Raw genomic sequence first — 23,341 nt, 5'->3', positions numbered from 1 at the left:
TCCTCATAATAGGTTACAGATCAAGTTCGAATTTCACGACGTTTCGATCATTTTTGACAAAGTTATGGCACTTTGAACTTTGGGAATTCTGATAATTCTGAAGATCTTTAACTTAGTGCCATTTTAAGTTTTAATTTCCTTTAAATAAGATTTTCTCTCCAATAATGGGACCGATTGAGATCAAATTTTCACCGTCGGGAGGACTCGGTGTGCAGAATATTTTAATGGTAATTATGACGTCACAGGTCACGTGGTTCGGCCGCCATATTGTTTTTCATGAAAACACGAAAACCCCTTTTTCTCTGCAACGGCTGAACAGATCGAGGCCAAACTTTTCAGGCAGAATCGCATACCCATGACGAACAAAAAAGTCAGCGAGCATGACGTCATACGTCACATGGTTTCAGAGTTATGACGTTTTTAAGCATGAACCTTTAAAACCGAGCTCCTCCATCATTTTTGATCCAATTGAGGGGAAACTTCACAGATCTGTTCAGCACGTCAGTCTACTAAAATGACCTTTTGGAATTTGCGATGGGGCACGTGGTTTGGCAGATATCGTTAATTAAACTACAATATTTAAAAAATGGATATCTCTTGAATCGCCAGTACCTCAGACCGTGAGTTGGTAATTATATAATTCACACAGTGCAATACGTGCAGGCTGCTCCACGGAGCGACCTTGCGGGCTTATCAACGAGGCGAGGCGTGACACACATGCGTTTCAGCATACCTCGGATCAAGTTTGAAAACCAGCATCAACCGTGCATAAATTTGCATATTCCATCATTTTTGACAAAGTTATGGCACTTTGAACTTTGGTAGAGGACATGTATTGCAGCGCAATACTCAGAATGTTTGTTTTAACTGAGGATAATGACCTCACTGAACTTGACTTGCTGTATGGTCATGATTTACACCAATCACTTGAGCATTTTTTTGTACAAATTTATTTGTAATATTGCTGATATTATTTATTTGTAATTTATTTGTAGTCTAAAAAGGTCTAAGTGGTCTAAACCTTTAAATGATCAAGAGTCCAAACTGGTGTAATGGGTCTTGAGGGTCTTCCATCGAACTAAAGGGTCTTAAAGGTCTTTGGGGTCTAAAGGGTTTCAGGGTCTTAGGGGTCTTTTGGGTCCTCCAGGTCTTTTGGGTCTTATGGATGTCTAGGATCTTGAAGGATCTTTGGGTTCTCTGGGTATTTAAGGGTATTTTGGGACTTTGGGGGTCTTCGGGGGGAAGGAGAAAAGGGATTTGATAGGGTTGGGCTTGGTTGAGAATTTTGGGAGGGGCGGGGTTGATAACTTTCGTGGGTGGGGGTCATGTGTGATTGAGGAGTTGTGGTTGGGAGGGGGGTTGAAGGCTCGGGGTGGGGAGGGGATTAAACCTTTTGGGTTGGGATGGGGAGGCTGAGGATTTGAGGTTGCGAGGGGGGCTTGATGACTTGGAGTTTGGGAGAGGGGCTTGATGATTTGGGGGAGGGAGGGGGTTGTTTGATGACTTGGTATTTGTGATGGGTGGGTGTGTGGAGAGGTAAGGACTTGGTCACAATGCGTGGATGCTTCGCACGTACCTGCAAGTTGTTAATAATACAAGATATGAAGTTTCCTCTCCCTCCCCTTCCAATTTTTCCTGTCTTCCCTACGTGGTGTCGGCATTACATTAGGTCATAATTTGTTGCTGTGGTTTGTGATTTCCATTAAAAATTTACCTATTTACTGTGTTCAACTACATCTATTTATTTTACCATTCGAAAAATGACAATGAAATTATCATTATCTGTATAATAAAAGGCAATGTCTGTTTGTGGTGTCGTTAGGTATACAAATCCGTATGCGCCTACTTCGAGGTCTTAATGGTGCACAACTAGGGGTAGTTTTATATGGGGAATCCAATGGCAGTCTTTAAAATTACTGAAATCGCACCCCCCGAGCTCGAACTCAAAAGAAAAACCCAAAAAGGCGGGACCATGAAATATTTGACCTTTCTAGAAGGGTCAAATTGTTTTACCCTTTTTCTATTGGACAATTTAAATAGTCTCCGCCTCCCTAATGTCTCCGCCCCTCCTAATAATCCTATATAAGCCGTGGCGTTACTTCAACATTCATTTTAATAGCGAACGTTTTCGCCACGCTTCTTCATTATTATTATTATTCCTATTTCTCCGATTTATTCCTATTTTTTATTCCGATTTATCCCTATCTTCGGAAATCTCCGATGTACTGTATTCCTATTTTTTTTTATTCCAATTTATCCCTGCCTTCGGAAATCTCAGATTTATTCCTATTTTTTATTCCGATTTCTCCCTACCTTCGGAAATCTCCGATTTATTCCTATTTTTTATTCCGATTTCTCCCTACCTTCGGAAATCTCCGATTTATTCCTATTTTTTATTCCGATTTCTCCCTACCTTCGGAAATCTCCGATTTATTCCTATTTTTTATTCCGATTTCTCCCTACCTTCGGAAATCTCTGATTTATTCCTATTTTTTATTCCGATTTCTCCCTACCTTTGGAAATCTCCGATTTATTCCTATTTTTTATTCCGATTTCTCCCTACCTTCGGAAATCTCCGATTTATTCCTATTTTTTATTCCGATTTCTCCCTACCTTCGGAAATCTCCGATTTATTCCTATTTTTTATTCTGATTTCTCCCTACCTTCGGAAATCTCCAATTTATTCCTATTTTTTATTCCGATTTCTCCCTACCTTTGGAAATCTCCAATTTATTCCTATTTTTTATTCCGATTTATCCCTACCTTCGGAAATCTCCGATTTATTCCTATTTTTTATTCCGATTTATTCCTACCTTTGGAAATCTCCAATTTATTCCTATTTTTTATTCTGATTTCTCCCTACCTTCGGAAATCTCCGATTTATTCCTATTTTTTATTCCGATTTCTCCCTACCTTTGGAAATCTCCGATTTATTCCTATTTTTTATTCCGATTTATCCCTACCTTCGGAAATCTCCGATTTATTCCTATTTTTTATTCCGATTTCTCCCTACCTTCGGAAATCTCCGATTTATTCCTATTTTTTATTCCGATTTATTCCTACCTTCGGAAATCTCCGATTTATTCCTATTTTTTATTCCGATTTCTCCCTACCTTCGGAAATCTCCGATTTATTCCTATTTTTTATTCCGATTTCTCCCTACCTTCGGAAATCTCTGATTTATTCCTATTTTTTATTCCGATTTCTCCCTACCTTCAGAAATCTCCGATTTATTCCTATTTTTTATTCCGATTTCTCCCTATCTTCGGAAATCTCCGATTTATTCCTATTTTTTATTCCGATTTCTCCCTACCTTCGGAAATCTCCGATTTATTCCTATTTTTTATTCCGATTTCTCCCTACCTTCGGAAATCTCCGATTTATTCCTATTTTTTATTCCGATTTCTCCCTACCTTCGGAAATCTCCGATTTATTCCTATTTTTTATTCCAATTTCTCCCTACCTTCGGAAATCTCCGATTTATTCCTATTTTTTATTCTGATTTCTCCCTACCTTCAGAAATCTCTGATTTATTCCTATTTTTTATTCCGATTTCTCCCTACCTTCGGAAATCTCCGATTTATTCCTATTTTTTATTCCGATTTCTCCCTACCTTCGGAAATCTCCAATTTATTCCTATTTTTTATTCCGATTTCTCCCTACCTTCGGAAATCTCCAATTTATTCCTATTTTTTATTCCGATTTCTCCCTACCTTCGGAAATCTCCGATTTATTCCTATTTTTTATTCCGATTTCTCCCTACCTTCGGAAATCTCCGATTTATTCCTATTTTTTATTCCGATTTCTCCCTACCTTCGGAAATCTCCGATTTATTCCTATTTTTATTCCGATTTCTCCCTACCTTCGGAAATCTCCGATTTATTCCTATTTTTCATTCCGATTTATCCCTACCTTCGGAAATCTCCGATTTATTCCTATTTTTTATTCCGATTTATCCCTACCTTCGGAAATCTCCGATTTATTCCTATTTTTTATTCCGATTTATTCCTACCTTCGGAAATCTCCGATTTATTCCTATTTTTTATTCCGATTTCTCCCTACCTTCGGAAATCTCCGATTTATTCCTATTTTTTATTCCGATTTCTCCCTACCTTCGGAAATCTCCGATTTATTCCTATTTTTTATTCCGATTTCTCCCTACCTTCGGAAATCTCCGATTTATTCCTATTTTTTATTCCGATTTATCCCTACCTTCGGAAATCTCCGATTTATTCCTATTTTTTATTCCGATTTCTCCCTACCTTCGGAAATCTCCGATTTATTCCTATTTTTTATTCCGATTTCTCCCTACCTTCGGAAATCTCCGATTTATTCCTATTTTTCATTCCGATTTATCCCTACCTTCGGAAATCTCCAATTTATTCCTATTTTTTATTCCGATTTATCCCTACCTTCGGAAATCTCCGATTTATTCCTATTTTTTATTCCGATTTATTCCTACCTTCGGAAATCTCCGATTTATTCCTATTTTTTATTCCGATTTCTCCCTACCTTCGGAAATCTCCGATTTATTCCTATTTTTTATTCCGATTTCTCCCTACCTTCGGAAATCTCCGATTTATTCCTATTTTTTATTCCGATTTCTCCCTACCTTCGGAAATCTCCGATTTATTCCTATTTTTTATTCCGATTTATCCCTACCTTCGGAAATCTCCGATTTATTCCTATTTTTTATTCCGATTTATCCCTACCTTCGGAAATCTCCGATTTATTCCTATTTTTTATTCCGATTTATCCCTACCTTCGGAAATCTCCAATTTATTCCTATTTTTTATTCCGATTTATTCCTACCTTCGGAAATCTCCGATTTATTCCTATTTTTTATTCAGATTTCTCCCTACCTTCGAAAATCTCCGATTTATTCCTATTTTTTATTCCGATTTATCCCTACCTTCGGAAATCTCCGATTTATTCCTATTTTTTATTCCAATTTATCCCTACCTTCGGAAATCTCCAATTTATTCCTATTTTTTATTCCGATTTATTCCTACCTTCGGAAATCTCCAATTTATTCCTATTTTTTATTCCGATTTATTCCTACCTTCGGAAATCTCTGATTTATTCCTATTTTTTATTCCGATTTATTCCTACCTTCGGAAATCTCCGATTTATTCCTATTTTTTATTCCGATTTATTCCTACCTTCGGAAATCTCCGATTTATTCCTATTTTTTATTCCGATTTATCCCTACCTTCGGAAATCTCCGATTTATTCCTATTTTTTATTCCGATTTATCCCTACCTTCGGAAATCTCCGATTTATTCCTATTTTTTATTCCGATTTATTCCTACCTTCGGAAATCTCCGATTTATTCCTATTTTTTATTCCGATTTCTCCCTACCTTCGGAAATCTCCGATTTATTCCTATTTTTTATTCCGATTTCTCCCTACCTTCGGAAATCTCCGATTTATTCCTATTTTTTATTCCGATTTCTCCCTACCTTCGGAAATCTCCGATTTATTCCTATTTTTTATTCCGATTTATCCCTACCTTCGGAAATCTCCGATTTATTCCTATTTTTTATTCCGATTTCTCCCTACCTTCGGAAATCTCCGATTTATTCCTATTTTTTATTCCGATTTATCCCTACCTTCGGAAATCTCCAATTTATTCCTATTTTTTATTCCGATTTATTCCTACCTTCGGAAATCTCCGATTTATTCCTATTTTTTATTCAGATTTCTCCCTACCTTCGGAAATCTCCGATTTATTCCTATTTTTTATTCCGATTTCTCCCTACCTTCGGAAATCTCCGATTTATTCCTATTTTTTATTCCGATTTCTCCCTACCTTCGGAAATCTCCGATTTATTCCTATTTTTTATTCCGATTTATCCCTACCTTCGGAAATCTCCGATTTATTCCTATTTTTTATTCCGATTTCTCCCTACCTTCGGAAATCTCCGATTTATTCCTATTTTTTATTCCGATTTATCCCTACCTTCGGAAATCTCCAATTTATTCCTATTTTTTATTCCGATTTATTCCTACCTTCGGAAATCTCCGATTTATTCCTATTTTTTATTCAGATTTCTCCCTACCTTCGAAAATCTCCGATTTATTCCTATTTTTTATTCCGATTTATCCCTACCTTCGGAAATCTCCAATTTATTCCTATTTTTTATTCCGATTTATCCCTACCTTCGGAAATCTCCGATTTATTCCTATTTTTTATTCCAATTTATCCCTACCTTCGGAAATCTCCAATTTATTCCTATTTTTTATTCCGATTTATTCCTACCTTTGGAAATCTCCGATTTATTCCTATTTTTTATTCCGATTTATTCCTACCTTCGGAAATCTCCAATTTATTCCTATTTTTTATTCCGATTTATCCCTACCTTCGGAAATCTCCGATTTATTCCTATTTTTTATTCCAATTTATCCCTACCTTCGGAAATCTCCAATTTATTCCTATTTTTTATTCCGATTTATTCCTACCTTCGGAAATCTCCAATTTATTCCTATTTTTTATTCCGATTTCTCCCTACCTTCGGAAATCTCCGATTTATTCCTATTTTTTATTCAGATTTCTCCCTACCTTCGGAAATCTCCAATTTATTCCTATTTTTTATTCCGATTTCTCCCTACCTTCGGAAATCTCCAATTTATTCCTATTTTTTATTCCGATTTCTCCCTACCTTCGGAAATCTCCGATTTATTCCTATTTTTTATTCCGATTTATTCCTACCTTCGGAAATCTCCGATTTATTCCTATTTTTTATTCCGATTTATCCCTACCTTCGGAAATCTCCGATTTATTCCTATTTTTTATTCCGATTTATTCCTACCTTCAGAAATCTCCGATTTATTCCTATTTTTTATTCCGATTTCTCCCTACCTTCGGAAATCTCCGATTTATTCCTATTTTATAAGTAAAGCGAACGTTTTCCATAAAAAACGAGCGTTTTCCCCACCTCTTCCCCTTATCAAACGAAAAGCGACAGTTGTCCCGACTACGATGCCACCACCCAAAAAGCGGACAAATTTCGGAAAGTTAACGGACACTATGTATTTGATGCACGCCTGGAATGTATGGCGTCAACACGTACTCTGCCAGGAAGTCAGAAAGAGCCGTCACGTATCGTATGGTACAGCACGAGCCTTCGCCTTTTACTTTGAACTCGCAGCTGTTTCTAAAGCAATCGGTGCAACTTTGTTTTCTTCAATTTGATCATTGGAATTCGCTCTAATTCTAAACAAGGGTGAAAGGTACTCAAGGTTTGGGGGTTGTGTAGAGTGCAGTCCAACTTTAATCGGTCCCGAAGGCCAAAGTTCGCCAACAGAAGCGAATAGCTGTTGCTGTTGCTTCTTCAGGCATGCCGCCACCTTAGGTCCAGGAGGTCGTACTGCCCATTCTGCATTCAAGCTTCCGGTAGACCTGACCATCAATGATGCCACTGTTTGCAGGATTACCAAAACTTCTGGAGCTGGTCAAGTTCTAAAGAATTGTTTGGGATGAATGCACAATGGCCCATAAAAGAGCATTGGAGGCACTTGACAGAACATTGCAAGATTTGTGTAATTGCAAGGCCCCAATGGGAGGAGTCACTGTTCTACTGTCAGGTGACCTTCGGCAGACATTTCCTGTAATTCCCAGGGGAACCAGAGCTGATGAAATCGGTGCTTGCCTGAAGTCGTCATTCTTGTGGCTCCATGTCAAGGCCATGACCCTGTCAACAAACACGAGAGCACGTCTTTTTGGTGATCATCTTTCTGCTCAGTTTGCTCAGAATCTGCTACAGCTTGGAGAAGGGTGAGTAACTGTACTTGCTGATGGTACCATAAATCCAGCTGCGATCAGCACTGTGGTCATTTCAGTGAACGATTTGATAGGAAAGGTGTTCCCAAACTTACAGCACCATTATCAAAATCACAAATGGTTGTGCGAGAGGGCAATTCTGGCACCAAACAACACCACAGTCAATGCAGTAAACGAGCAACTCTTGCTGGCAATACCTGGAGACTCACGTACATACAAATCTGTTGACACTGTTGTTGATCAATCTGAAGTTGTAAGTTACCCCACTGGATTTCGTATTTCGCTAGAACCACCTGGCCTGCCTCCTCATCGGCTTGAACTTAAAGTAGGAACACCAATAATGCTGCTACGCAATTTGGATCAGCCTCGACTGTGAAATGGCACAAGACTTGTGGTCAAGAAATCAATGCCCCATGTTATTGAGGCCACTATTCTCACTGGTAGTGGCAAAGGTGAGGACGTCTTCATTCCTCGCATTCCTCTCACACCATCTGACCTACCCTTTCAGTTCAAGAGACTTCAGTTTCCTGTCAGTTTCGCCATGTCTATCAACAAATCACAAGGGCAAACATTAACAGTGGCAGGATTGCATCTGGAAGAGTCTTGCTTTTCTCATGGTCAGCTATATGGAGGCTGTTCCAGACTTGGAAGTCCCTGCAGTCTTTTTATTTACACTCCAACTGCAACGACTCACAACATCGTCTATACTGAAGTGCTGAAGTGAAATTGCCCATCATAAGTGGGGCTAAATTATCCAAAATGTCCTATAGGTCAATTGCGAAATAAGCAATGACTAATAAGCAGTTGCGGACCATCAGTGGTGGTGCTATTAGAGTGTGGCTGGACTGCGAGTCTGGCAAGCTCTTAGTTCTAAAAAAAGGTCACAATACTCAATGACGATATCGGGTCAAGGCGGGTGCACCTCGCCATAAAGGTGCCAAATGGCTACAGGAGTAAACCTGGAATAAAAAATCCGGGTGGCTGTTGGGAACCCACTCATAAACCCAAATTCCCATGAAACCTCCCTAGCGAAGCCGGGTACTTCTGCTATTTTTAATAAACTAGGACGTGCCCGTACGTGGGTGCCCGTTCCTTGCCAAAAAAAAAAAAAAAATGTCTGGGCGTGCCCATGGGCCCATGGGCGTGCCCGTAAGTGCGTGATGTGACCGTACAATGAATGTATCGTCCCGACGCCGCAGCTCGGATGGCGCTGCAGTTAATCGGGCCTGTATCGGCAGAGTTATTATAAACGTGTACTACAATCGATCGTACCTTACAACAATCAACACAGATTGCAACGTCAAATAAATGAATACGCTCTCAAATGTGCCGTCCGAGGCAGCGTCTGCTCGCCACGTTCAGCATCAGTACGTCGTCACTATGACTATCCGTAAGTCCGGAAGTGACGTCCTCATTTGACTGTCCGGAAGGTCGCATATCGCAGTTACGATGAATCGCAAATTAGTTTTAATTAGTTTTAAAACATAGTTTAACGCCAACATAGTTTGCCAACGTGAAATCAATGAATACGCTCTCAAATGTGCCGTCCGAGGCAGAGTCTGTTCGCCACGTTCGGCACACGTGATAGCTCGCTGCTCTCTGATTGGTTGAATCGTTTTTTGGACATAGCTCGGTAACTACTTCTCCGATTAATATGAAACCTTGAAAAGGCACATCCTCAGGTCCCCAGCAATATATCTGGCAAGTTTCAATTAGATCGGACCCGTGGTTGTCGAGAAACAGCGGTCACAGACACACAGACACACAGAGATTACTGGAATTATAGATAGATGAAAGTTGAGTGTGTGTGTTTGTGTGTGTGTGTGTGTGTGTGTGTGTGTGTGTGTTTGTGTGTGTGTGTGTGTGTGTGTGTGTGTGTGTGTGTGTGTGTGTGTGTGTGTGTGTGTGTACGTGTACATACAGTCACGTGAAAAAGTAAGTTCACCCCATGTAAAGTTTTGACTTTTTCAACATATTTCAACATACAGCTATTTGATCTTCATTTCAACAATATTGATAGATAAATGTGATATAATATAACAAATATCATGAAACATTTACATTTTGTAGTCCATTGCATAATTTAAATAAACATAAATGCAAATTTCGCATGTGGAAAAAGTAAGCACGCCCCATTAAATCTTTTTTAAAATCTTTTTTAACATATGTGGACATATCAATATTTGATCTTCATTCAAACAGTATCTATAGATAAAGGTGATCTAATTGAACAAAAAACAATGAAAAATTGACTTTGCAATAATTTATTCACCAAAAAATTGTTGCACAGCTCGTTTCAAATCCCCCCACAACATCTCGATGGGATTTAGATCCGGGCATTGACTTGGCCATTCCAGAACCCTCCATTTCTTTCTTTTCAGCCATTCCTTGGTGGATTTACTGGTATGTTTAGGGTCATTGTCATGTTGCAAGGTCCACCTTCGGTTGAGCTTCAACTTTCCGACAGATGGCCTCACATTATCCTCAAGCACCCTCTGGTACAATGAAGAATTCATAGTGGATTCTATGATGGTGAGCTGCCCAGGCCCTGATGCAGCAAAGCTGCCCCAAACCATAATATTTCCACCACCATGTTTTACAGTTGGTATCAGGTTCTTGTGGTCAAATGCTGTCTTTGGTTTTCGCCAAACATGTCTTCTGGTACTATGGCCAAATAGCTCTACCTTTGACTCATCTGTCCAGAGCACATTGCTCCAGAAGTGCTGGTCTTTGCCTCGGTGTTCATTGGCAAACTTTAGTCTTGCCCTGATGTTCTTTCTGCACAGCAAAGGTTTCCCCCTGGCACACCTCCCATGAAGATCAAATTTGTGCAGCCTCTTTCTAATGGTAGACTCGTGCACTTTGACATCAACAGTGGCAAGAGCGACCTGTAGGTCCCGTGATGACATTCTGGGGTTCTTCGAGACTTCTTTCAGCATCTTGCGGTCTGCTCTCGGGCTGAACTTGCTGGGGCGGCCTGGCCTGAACAAGTTGGCAGTTGTTTGGAATCTTCTCCACTTGTACATGATCTTCCGGACAGTCGAATGATCGATTTCAAATTGTTTGGAGATCTTTTAAAATCCCTTCCCAGACTCGTAGGCATCTACAACCTTCTTTCTGAAGGCCTCAGAGAGCTCTTTTGATTTCGGCATGGTGACGCCGCACACTTCAACAACAAAGAGCAAACCAAACTAAATGTCTGAGGTTCAAATAAGACAGGTTCCTCCAAGATCCTCTCTAACGATGTTCTAATCATTTGCACCTGAGCTGGTGCACCGGATTCTAATTTTAGGTATTTGAAGTAGTGATAAATGTAGGGGGTGTACTTACTTTTTCCACATGTGAAATTTGCATTTATGTTTATTTAAATTATACAATGGACTACAAAATGTAAATGTTTCATGATATTTGTTATATTATATCACCTTTATCTATCAGTATTGTTGAAATGAAGATCAAATAGTTGTATGTTGAAATATGTTGAAAAAGTCCAAACTTTGTGTGTGACTGCGTGTGTGTGTGTGTGTGTGTGTACGTGTGTGTGTGTACGTGTGTGTGTGTACGTGTGTGTGTACGTGTGTGTGTACGTGTGTGTGTACGTGTGTGTGTATGTGTGTGTGTACGTGTGTGTGTATGCGTGTGTGTACGTGTGTGTGTACGTGTGTGTGTACGTGTGTGTGTACGTGTGTAGTCACTAACATTTTGAATTGTCCTTTGTTCATTATTTCTGAAACTGGACGGACAGACTGTTAATCTGAAGTTGTCTCGCAGGAGCTGGAGAAGTTGCGGGAACAGTACGGTCGCTTCGCCAGCACGCAGGCATCGGTCATCTCGGTGGACTCTGGTCGCTCGGTCAGTCTGGCTGAATCCTTGGTGACCATGCGCGCTGACTACGACGCTGCGGTCTCGCGGAATGTTGAGGAAGCAGAAACATACTGCCGTAGTCAGGTACGGCGCCATTTCGGTCGATGCTAGCCTTATTTTGTCTTTGTCTTTCTTGTCCTTGATCTCCTGAATGCTTTATAGTTACTATCTCCCAGTTATAAGGCCTGGACTATTTCGTGCTTTGCAGATTGAGGAACTTCAAGGAGCTTCCAACAGGGCGGCTGATCAGCTTTCACTTATCACGTCTGAGAACCAGTCCCTGATCAAGGATGTCCAAGAAATGAATATGGAGTATCAAAAGCTTGTTGCTACGGTCAGTCTCAAATAGGATGAGTGTAAATCCACTTTGTATGGTAAAGCAGGGAACAAGGAGTCCTTGTGAAGGTTGCTACCAGCTCATCTATGGCTGATAAACCATGTTTCCTACACAGGTTGCTTTTAGGTACATCTTTGGGTAACAGGTTGCTTTTAGGTACATCTTTGGGTATCAGGTTGCTTTTAGGTACATCTTTGGGTAACAGGTTGCTTTTAGGTACATCTTTGGGTAACAGGTTGTTTTAGGTACATCTTTGGGTAACAGGTTGCTTTTAGGTACATCTTTGGGTAACAGGCTGCTTTTAGGTACATCTTTGGGTAACAGGTTGCTTTTAGGTACATCTTTGGGTATCAGGTTGCTTTTAGGTACATCTTTGGGTATCAGGTTGCTTTTAGGTATATCTTTGGGTATCAGGTTGCTTTTAGGTACATCTTTGGGTAACAGGTTGTTTTAGGTACATCTTTGGGTAACAGGTTGCTTTTAGGTACATCTTTGCATAAGCAGTTGCTTTTTGGTACATCTTTGGGTAACAGGCTGCTTTTAGGTATATCTTTGGGTATGAGGTTGCTTTTAGGTACATCTTTGGGTAACAGGTTGCTTTTAGGTACATCTTTGCATAAGCAGTTGCTTTTTGGTACATCTTTGGGTAACAGGCTGCTTTTAGGTATATCTTTGGGTATCAGGTTGCTTTTAGGTACATCTTTGGGTAACAGGCTGCTTTTAGGTATATCTTTGGGTATCAGGTTGCTTTTAGGTACATCTTTGGGTAACAGGTTGTTTTAGGTACATCTTTGGGTAACAGGTTGCTTTTAGGTACATCTTTGCATAAGCAGTTGCTTTTTGGTACATCTTTGGGTAACAGGCTGCTTTTAGGTATATCTTTGGGTATGAGGTTGCTTTTAGGTACATCTTTGGGTAACAGGTTGCTTTTAGGTACATCTTTGCATAAGCAGTTGCTTTTTGGTACATCTTTGGGTAACAGGCTGCTTTTAGGTATATCTTTGGGTATGAGGTTGCTTTTAGGTACATCTTTGGGAACCAGGTGGCTTATGAATTAAATGAGAGGTTTTACTTGTCCTTCAGCAATTACCTGCACTTTGTCACTGTCTGTACATGTCTAATATATTCAAAAGTATTCGTGCAATAAGTATAAATTTGACCTTATTAATTAATTAGTGTTTATTTGATTTCTAAGCCTGGCATTGGCTTAACTGTTAAGGTGGCTGCTTCGTGAAGATCTTCGGATCATGAGTTTGAGCCCCTATTGTGCTGTTAAATAACACAACCTGGGTTGACTTAGCTGGTCCATCCTTCCAAGGTCGGAAAAATGAGCACCAGCTTACTGGGAATAGCGGGCACTGCATCAGCGGCACAGGCGCTCTCCCATCAATGATGCCACAGGCTGCATATGAATACTTTTTTATTTATATTTTATTTATTTTAGTAGGTCACTGACATTTTGTACCGATGATCTAACGTCACACTATTCCTCCAACAGAGGTCTGCTCTTCAGGCAGCATTCCAAGATGTCCCAGAATACCTCAATTGGGATTACGTTTGGGTATTGGGCTCGTCACTGCAGGCTTTCAAAGTTGTTGTCCAACCAAATCTGAACACAGTATATAGACACAGTAGAGAGAGGTGCATAAATAATGCTGTGGGGCATAATATTCCCATGCAGGTTGGGAGGGTTCATTTCAGGTGTCGGTGTACTTTTCCAACACTTTTTTGTTGATTCAATATATTGGAACCCCCACTCCCTATGGGAGAGTAATACCCCCTCCCTCTGGCAGGAGTCAGTAAAGCACTTGTACTCTGCCACGTGTTGAGGGCAAAGTTGCAAATCATCTTAACAACTGACTTGCAATACCTGTCCCACCACCACTAGGTGGCGCTATACAGTACAGTTTACATCGAGAATTTGCATCGTCTCCCTGAATCCCAGTGACTACAAAGAAATGTTTAATGCCTAAAACCTTCCGAGACACACCCCAAGTACAGCCAATACATTTCAACTAATTCCCTCACACGGTTTACCCATGCAAACACACATGAAACGGAAACGTGAAATGTCGATTTTGGAAGGTAGAAACAGATAGCACGAGCCACCTTCCATCAGGATACGAAAAACTCATATCAGAACAGCTGCAGCAATGTAAACACAAAGACACCAAGCCAGATAAGGTATCCATAACCACATAGCAAAAACTTTCCAAAGACAGGTGCAAATGGAAGATGTCACGCATGAAACAGAAACAGCAATGAATACATGAAACACAATGATTGCAAAAAAGGATAAAGAAAAATACAAGATGAAATATCAACAGACATACACCGATAACTGGGAGAACAAAAGAGCAGGAAGATACAGTACCTTCAGAAAATATTCACACCTGTTGACTTTTTCACATTTTTTATGTTACAGCCTTAATTTAAAAGGGATTTCATTTAAAATTTTTGTCACCGATCTACAAGAAATATCCCATAATGACAAAGTGAAAACATGTTTTTAGAAATCATAACAAAATAATTAAAAATGAAACACAGAAATATCTAATTTACATAAGTATTCAGCCCCCTGAGTCGATACCTTGCAGAAGCGTCTTTGTTAGTGATTACAGCTTTGAGTCTTCTTCAGTATGTCTGTATCAGCTTTGCACACCTGGATTTGGTGAGTTTCTCCCATTCTTCCTTGCAGATTTGCTCAAGCTCTATAACGTTAGATGGGGAGCGTCGGTGAACAGCAATCTTGAAGTCTTTCCACAGATTCTCAATGTGATTGAAGTCTGGGCTTTGGCTGGATCACTCAAGGACTTTCATGTTCTTCTTCTGAAGCTGTTCCAGTGTTTCTTTGGCTGTATGCTTGGGGTCATTGTCCTGTTGGAGCGTAAATCTTGACCAGTCTAAGATCTTTTGCATTCTGAAGCAGGTTCTCCTCAAGGATTTACCTGCATTTGGCTCCATTAATTGTTCCCTCAATTCTTACAAGTCTCCCAGTCCCTGCCACTGAAAATCATCCCCATAGCATGATGCTGTCACCACCATGCTTCATGGTAGGGATGGTGTATGATGGGTGATGAGCCGTGCTCGGTTTCCACCAGACGTAGCGCTTTGTATTCATTCAGGCCAAAGAGTTCAATTTTCTTCTCATCAGACAACAGAATATTTTGCCTCATACTCTCTGAGTCTTTTACGTGCACTTTTGCAAACTCCAGGTGTGTTGACAGGTGCCTCTTTCTCAGGAGCAGCTTCCATCTGGCCACTCTCTCCCATGAAGCCTAAATTTGTGAAGTGCTGCAGAAAGTGTTGTCCTTTCGTAAGGTTCTCCCATCTCAGCCAAGGAACTCTGTAGTTCTGTTGCTTCGCATATTTAGCCGATTATATTTTGCATAATGCTTTGCATTTAATGTAACAAACGTTGAGATCTATGGCCACGATGACGTGTTAATTCCTAGTGGTGCCTGAGATTAAACCCAGAATGAGTGAGTTCAGAAATATAAGCACTATTTGCAATGTTTGAAGCTAACTCGCTCACATGGCTCTCTTCTTGTCTAATTGCAGCATCAGACGCATGTCGGGACAGTGTCAGATTTGCAAGCGCGAGAATCCGGAGAGCTGATGCACCTGCAAAGTGAGAGTTGCAGATTTGAAAACGACATCGAGGCCTGCACGGCAGATCTCCAGCGCCAGCTTGTGTCCTATCAGGAGCTTCTGGATGTGAAAACTGCGCTTGATACGGAGATCTTTACCTACAAGAAGCTCCTGGAGGGAGAGGAATCATTGTGAGTGCTTGTGATATTGCTCAACACGTGACATTGCCCCTCTCCCTCCCACAGATCTCCTGATGTCCCTGCTCTCCATCTTGTTCTCCCGCTCCCTTTATCATACGTTTTATGTGTCAGTTTTTCTTGTTATCATATGTTATATGTTTTTATGTGTCAGTTTGTCTTTTTGTGATCAACGTTAGCTCTTGCACGAGCCTCGATGTTGTATCCAAAAAACAAAACAAAACAAAAAACACCACCTACTTGGTTCTTTACCCTCTCTGAAACCTTGTAGTAATTGTACCACATGCACAATGCGACGTTAAGCAATTGGTTGTGTCTGTCTCTCTGTTTGTCTACAAATGTCGGTTTGATTGAGGAACAACTTGATTTCACTTGAATGTTTATATTTTGAACGTGAATCAGAAAACGAATCGGTTCTGGTAGTTTCACTCTGAATTTGTCTCACCCGCACATGCGCAGAAAGGAGCGAGATCATGTTTTTACTCTGTCTGCTTGTCTGGCAATCAAACAAAATTGGAAATGATTCCAAACAGGAAATGACCGTTTTAAGGATGTCATAGATGACACAAACAACAGGTACAAATAATTAATGTAATATGTTGGATCATCAACGGCGGTAAACTTACGAAATTATTTTATTTATTTATTTTAATTTACAACCTGTAAAATCTGCATTTCATTTCAAGTGAACTTGAACAGCGAAGAACACAAATCCCCTTTTAGACACTTTTTTAAAACCCTAACCCTAATATGGCATTTTTACGTCATCTCGACCAATCAAAGTTGCCGCTCGATGACCCCGCCCACATCCTTTTTTTCTCAAGACAGCACAGGGTAAGATGTTCTATGAACTCTCTAGTTGTTTTCACATTCAGGATGTTATGTTGGTTTCAGCCCTGCTGCCACACAAGCATCGGTACAAATCCCATTTCCTTGTTTGTTGTTTTTTTTTAAATAAAAACTCCATTTTGCCATCTTTTTCATCATGGAATCCAAGTATGAAATGTGAGCTGAATTCAGCCCCAGTAATTATATAAAATAATGAATTGTATAAACGACAATTTCCTTTTCTCTCACTCCCAGATTCAAAGGTCCTTTAGCTGAAGACTTGTTCGGACCAATGGGGTCAACACTGTCACCACCGGCACCTGAAATGCCACAGGCTTCTCTACCTGGGCCGGACGTTGGTCCCATGTATGGCCGCCGGCCACCAGGACCGGACAACTCGACCTACACACCTGGAGAAATGAGTACGAATCAAACTGTAATGTCAGGAGGGTCCATGTTTGATGGCATGCCTACGCCAAGAGAGTCCGGATACGGGGGAGGCAGGGTCGGGGGTCGTGGCACCACGGTGCTGGCACGCTAGGTCCGATTGTTCACAATTTGGAGAAGAAGCGCAAAAATAATGATTATTAATTTGACATAATCCAAAATTGTGAGTTTAATGTGGAAATGTGTCAACAAAAAATGTAATTGATAAACAATGAAACTCGTCATTGGATTGATATTTGTTTAACATTGCTGTATGTTAAAGAAAACAAACTTGAACATTTATGGGATCAAACCTGAACATTTATGGGATTAAATTTGAACATTTATGGGATGAAACCTGAACATTTATGGGATCAAACCTGAACATTTATGAGATCAAACCTGAACATTTATGGGATCAAACCTGAACATTTATGGGATCAAACCTGAACATTTATGGGATCAAACCTGAACATTTATGGGATCAAACCTGAACATTTATGGGATCAAACCTGAACATTTATGGGATCAAACCTGAACATTTATGGCATCAAACTTGAACATTTATGGGATCAAACCTGAACATTTATGGGATTAAATTTGAACATTTATGGGATGAAACCTGAACATTTATGGGATCAAGCCTGAACATTTATGGGATCAAACCTGAACATTTATGGCATCAAACTTGAACATTTATGGGATCAAACCTGAACATTTATGGGATCAAACTTGAACATTTATGGCATCAAACCTGAACATTTATGGGATCAAACCTGAACATTTATGGGATCAAACCTGAACATTTATGGGATCAAACCTGAACATTTATGGGATCAAACCTGAACATTTATGGGATCAAACCTGAACATTTATGGGATCAAACCTGAACATTTATGGGATCAAACCTGAACATTTATGGGATTAAATTTGAACATTTATGGGATCAAACCTGAACATTTATGGGATCAGACCTGAACATTTATGGGATTAAATTTGGACATTTATGGGATCAAACCTGAACATTTATGGGATCAAACCTGAACATTTATGGGATTAAATTTGAACATTTATGGGATGAAACCTGAACATTTATGGGATCAAGCCTGAACATTTATGGGATCAAACCTGAACATTTATGGCATCAAACTTGAACATTTATGGCATCAAACTTGAACATTTATGGGATCAAACCTGAACATTTATGGCATCAAACTTGAACATTTATGGCATCAAACTTGAACATTTATGGCATCAAACTTGAACATTTATGGCATCAAACTTGAACATTTATGGGATCAAACCTGAACATTTATGGGATCAAGCCTGAACATTTATGGGATCAAACCTGAACATTTATGGCATCAAACTTGAACATTTATGGGATCAAACCTGAACATTTATGGGATCAAACCTGAACATTTATGGGATCAAACCTGAACATTTATGGGATCAAACCTGAACATTTATGGGATCAAACCTGAACATTTATGGGATCAAACCTGAACATTTATGGGATCAAACCTGAACATTTATGGGATCAAACCTGAACATTTATGGGATCAAACCTGAACATTTATGGGATCAAACCTGAACATTTATGGGATCAAACCTGAACATTTATGGGATCAAACCTGAACATTTATGGGATCAAACCTGAACATTTATGGGATTAAATTTGAACATTTATGGGATCAAACCTGAACATTTATGGGATCAAACCTGAACATTTATGGGATTAAATTTGAACATTTATGGGATCAAACCTGAACATTTATGGGATCAAACCTGAACATTTATGGGATTAAATTTGAACATTTATGGGATGAAACCTGAACATTTATGGGATCAAGCCTGAACATTTATGGGATCAAACCTGAACATTTATGGCATCAAACGTGAACATTTATGGCATCAAACTTGAACATTTATGGCATTAAACTTGAACATTTATGGGATCAAACCTGAACATTTATGGGATCAAACCTGAACATTTATGGGATCAAACCTGAACATTTATGGGATCAAACCTGAACATTTATGGGATCAAACCTGAACATTTATGGGATCAAACCTGAACATTTATGGGATTAAATTTGAACATTTATGGGATCAAACCTGAACATTTATGGGATCAAACCTGAACATTTATGGGATTAAATTTGAACATTTATGGGATCAAACCTGAACATTTATGGGATCAAACCTGAACATTTATGGGATTAAATTTGAACATTTATGGGATGAAACCTGAACATTTATGGGATCAAGCCTGAACATTTATGGGATCAAACCTGAACATTTATGTCATCAAACGTGAACATTTATGGCATCAAACTTGAACATTTATGGCATTAAACTTGAACATTTATGGGATCAAACCTGAACATTTATGGGATCAAGCCTGAACATTTATGGGATCAAACTTGAACATTTATGGCATCAAACTTGAACATTTATGGCATCAAACTTGAACATTTATGGGATCAAACCTGAACATTTATGGCATCAAACTTGAACATTTATGGCATCAAACTTGAACATTTATGGCATCAAACTTGAACATTTATGGGATCAAACCTGAACATTTATGGGATCAAGCCTGAACATTTATGGGATCAAACCTGAACATTTATGGCATCAAACTTGAACATTTATGGGATCAAACCTGAACATTTATGGGATCAAACCTGAACATTTATGGGATCAAACCTGAACATTTATGGGATCAAACCTGAACATTTATGGGATCAAACCTGAACATTTATGGGATCAAACTTGAACATTTATGGGATCAAACCTGAACATTTATGGGATCAAACCTGAACATTTATGGGATCAAACTTGAACATTTATGGGATCAAACCTGAACATTTATGGGATCAAACTTGAACATTTATGGGATCAAACTTGAACATTTATGGGATCAAACTTGAACATTTATGGCATCAAACTTGAACATTTATGGGATCAAACCTGAACATTTATGGCATCAAACTTGAACATTTATGGGATCAAACCTGAACATTTATGGGATCAAACCTGAACATTTATGGGATCAAAGCTGAACATTATGGGATCAAGCCTGAACATTTATGGGATCAAACCTGAACATTTATGGGATCAAACCTGAACATTTATGGGATCAAACCTGAACATTTATGGGATTAAATTTGAACATTTATGGGATGAAACCTGAACATTTATGGGATCAAGCCTGAACATTTATGGGATCAAACCTGAACATTTATGGCATCAAACGTGAACATTTATGGCATCAAACTTGAACATTTATGGCATTAAACTTGAACATTTATGGGATCAAACCTGAACATTTATGGGATCAAACCTGAACATTTATGGGATCAAACCTGAACATTTATGGGATCAAACCTGAACATTTATGGGATCAAACCTGAACATTTATGGGATCAAACCTGAACATTTATGGGATTAAATTTGAACATTTATGGGATCAAACCTGAACATTTATGGGATCAAACCTGAACATTTATGGGATTAAATTTGAACATTTATGGGATCAAACCTGAACATTTATGGGATCAAACCTGAACATTTATGGGATTAAATTTGAACATTTATGGGATGAAACCTGAACATTTATGGGATCAAGCCTGAACATTTATGGGATCAAACCTGAACATTTATGTCATCAAACGTGAACATTTATGGCATCAAACTTGAACATTTATGGCATTAAACTTGAACATTTATGGGATCAAACCTGAACATTTATGGGATCAAGCCTGAACATTTATGGGATCAAACTTGAACATTTATGGCATCAAACTTGAACATTTATGGCATCAAACTTGAACATTTATGGGATCAAACCTGAACATTTATGGCATCAAACTTGAACATTTATGGCATCAAACTTGAACATTTATGGCATCAAACTTGAACATTTATGGGATCAAACCTGAACATTTATGGGATCAAGCCTGAACATTTATGGGATCAAACCTGAACATTTATGGCATCAAACTTGAACATTTATGGGATCAAACCTGAACATTTATGGGATCAAACCTGAACATTTATGGGATCAAACCTGAACATTTATGGGATCAAACCTGAACATTTATGGGATCAAACCTGAACATTTATGGGATCAAACTTGAACATTTATGGGATCAAACCTGAACATTTATGGGATCAAACCTGAACATTTATGGGATCAAACTTGAACATTTATGGGATCAAACCTGAACATTTATGGGATCAAACTTGAACATTTATGGGATCAAACTTGAACATTTATGGGATCAAACTTGAACATTTATGGCATCAAACTTGAACATTTATGGGATCAAACCTGAACATTTATGGCATCAAACTTGAACATTTATGGGATCAAACCTGAACATTTATGGGATCAAACCTGAACATTTATGGGATCAAAGCTGAACATTATGGGATCAAGCCTGAACATTTATGGGATCAAACCTGAACATTTATGGGATCAAACCTGAACATTTACGGGATCAAACCTGAACATTTATGGGATCAAACCTGAACAGTTATGGGATCAAACCTGAACATTTATGGGATCAAACCTGAACATTTATGGGATCAAACCTGAACATTTATGGGATCAAACCTGAACATTTATGGGATCAAACCTGAACATTTATGGGATCAAACCTGAACATTTATGGGATCAAACCTGAACATTTATGGGATCAAACCTGAACATTTATGGGATCAAACCTGAACATTTATGGGATCAAACCTGAACATTTATGGGATCAAACCTGAACATTTATGGGATCAAACCTGAACATTTATGGGATCAAACCTGAACATTTATGGGATCAAACTTGAACATTTATGGGATCAAACCTGAACATTTATGGGATCAAACCTGAACATTTATGGGATCAAACCTGAACATTTATGGGATCAAACTTGATTTACAGACTCGAATGGGATTTGATCGAAATATCATTTCTATTTAATAACAATGCTTACTCATTCTCTCGATCACCTTTTTATTGTTAATGGGGAAACCTGACGTCCTTACATTACAGTTGTCAAAATTGTTTTTGGGTTTTGTTTTTCTTGATATTTAATACTTTTTTTTTTCATCACTTTGAAACATAATTCAGAATGAATGTTGCAGGTAAGAGAACTTCAGAATTCCATGAATATAAAGGAAACCAAGAGAGGCTTTTTGTTTTCTTTAATTTGTCGAGAAGAATAAACTGAATTTGAAGGAAGATTGGAAAGTAGACGAGGTATACCTTATTAAACTACTGTTGAGGACAAGTGAATGTTGGAGTTTGGGAAGTGGAGTAATTGTTGAAATGACATCTGGATAATCAATATCACAGAGCAAACTCGATATAAAGATGCATAATCTGCCAGAGAAACGGTGCTGAGAAAGTCAAATGATTGAAATAAAATTCTACATTCATTCCATCACCTGTGATTTTGAGGTGTTTCTCGTCACGTGATAAACTGCTTGGCCGGGCCGTGATCATCACATTAGGCCCCTGGATTGTGTACTAGCAAAGGTACCCGGGGTTGCCTTGATAGAGTCGCTTCACTGACGGGAATATTAACAGAGGAGAGAGGGGGAGAGAGAGTGGAGGAGGGGAGAGAGAGAGGGGGAGAGGGAGAGAGAGAGGTGGAGGGGAAGAGAGAGTGGAGGAGAAGAGATAGATGGGAAGAGAGGAGGAGGAGGAGGGGGGAGAGAGAGGAGGGTGGGAAGAGAGGAGGGAGAGAGGAGAAGGAGAGATAGAGGGGAAGAGAGGAGGAGGAGGAGGGGGAGGGGAGGAAAGAGAGGCTAATGAGGGCAGAGGGAGAGAGGAGGAGGGGGAAAGAGAGGAGGGGGAGGAAGAGTAGAGGGAGGGGGTAGGAGGAGGAGAGAGAGGAGGTAGGAGGAGGGTGCGAGAGAGGATGATGAGGAGGGGGAGAGGATGATGAGGGGGGGGGGGGGAGAGAGGATGATGAGGGTGGAGGGAGAGAGGAGGAGGAGGAGGAGAGAGAGCAGGGGGAGGAAGAGGAGAGGGTAGGAGGAGGAGAGAGGAGGTAGGAGGAGGGTGTGAGGGAGGCGGTAGGAGGAGGGTGCGAGAGAGGATGATGAGGGTGGGAGAGAGGTTTATGCGGGGGGAGAGAGGATGATGAGGGCGGCGAGACAGAGGAAGAGGATGAGGGAGAGAGGAGGTGGGGGAGAAAGAGAGAGGATGATGAGGGCGGAGGGAGAGAGGAGGAGGGGGGGAGAGAGGATGATGAGGGCAGAGAGGAGGAGGGTGAGGGAGAAAGGAGGAGGGGCGAAGAGAGAGGAAG

The 23,341-nt window shown here is 39.6% G+C and overlaps 1 protein-coding gene and 1 long non-coding RNA gene across 8 annotated transcripts in view; one reads left to right on the top strand and one right to left on the bottom strand.

The window, feature by feature from the left end:
• LOC137432203 (thread biopolymer filament subunit gamma-like) overlaps positions 1 to 18,689 on the top strand; it is a 30,550-nt gene extending 11,861 nt beyond the window's left edge. Inside the window, exons 4-7 of the mRNA XM_068123915.2 lie at positions 11,555 to 11,731; positions 11,856 to 11,981; positions 15,546 to 15,766; positions 16,856 to 18,689. Of these exons, the coding sequence (XP_067980016.1) occupies positions 11,555 to 11,731; positions 11,856 to 11,981; positions 15,546 to 15,766; positions 16,856 to 17,141 (810 nt within the window). The 3' untranslated portion in view covers positions 17,142 to 18,689. The remainder of the gene's footprint in view (positions 1 to 11,554; positions 11,732 to 11,855; positions 11,982 to 15,545; positions 15,767 to 16,855) is intronic.
• Positions 18,690 to 19,198: 509 nt separating this feature from the next.
• LOC144893217 (uncharacterized) lies at positions 19,199 to 22,468 on the bottom strand. Of its 7 annotated transcripts, none has more exons than XR_013624247.1 (4): positions 20,838 to 22,468; positions 20,156 to 20,683; positions 19,475 to 19,892; positions 19,215 to 19,320 (listed from the first exon to the last, which is right to left on the bottom strand). It is a non-coding gene; the product is annotated as an uncharacterized LOC144893217 (long non-coding RNA). The 7 variants fall into 7 exon arrangements; XR_013624252.1 differs by having other exon boundaries at positions 19,475 to 19,606; XR_013624248.1 differs by having other exon boundaries at positions 19,199 to 19,320; positions 19,519 to 20,683.
• Between the last annotated feature and the right edge of the window lie 873 nt (positions 22,469 to 23,341).

Source organism: Myxine glutinosa, chromosome 8 (genome assembly GCF_964187855.1).
Source record: "Myxine glutinosa chromosome 8, kmMyxGlut1.1, whole genome shotgun sequence".
Lineage (NCBI taxonomy): Eukaryota > Metazoa > Chordata > Myxini > Myxiniformes > Myxinidae > Myxine > Myxine glutinosa.
The sequence above is the reverse complement of the archived record's forward strand: the minus strand, read 5'-3'. Positions and strand labels throughout refer to the sequence as shown.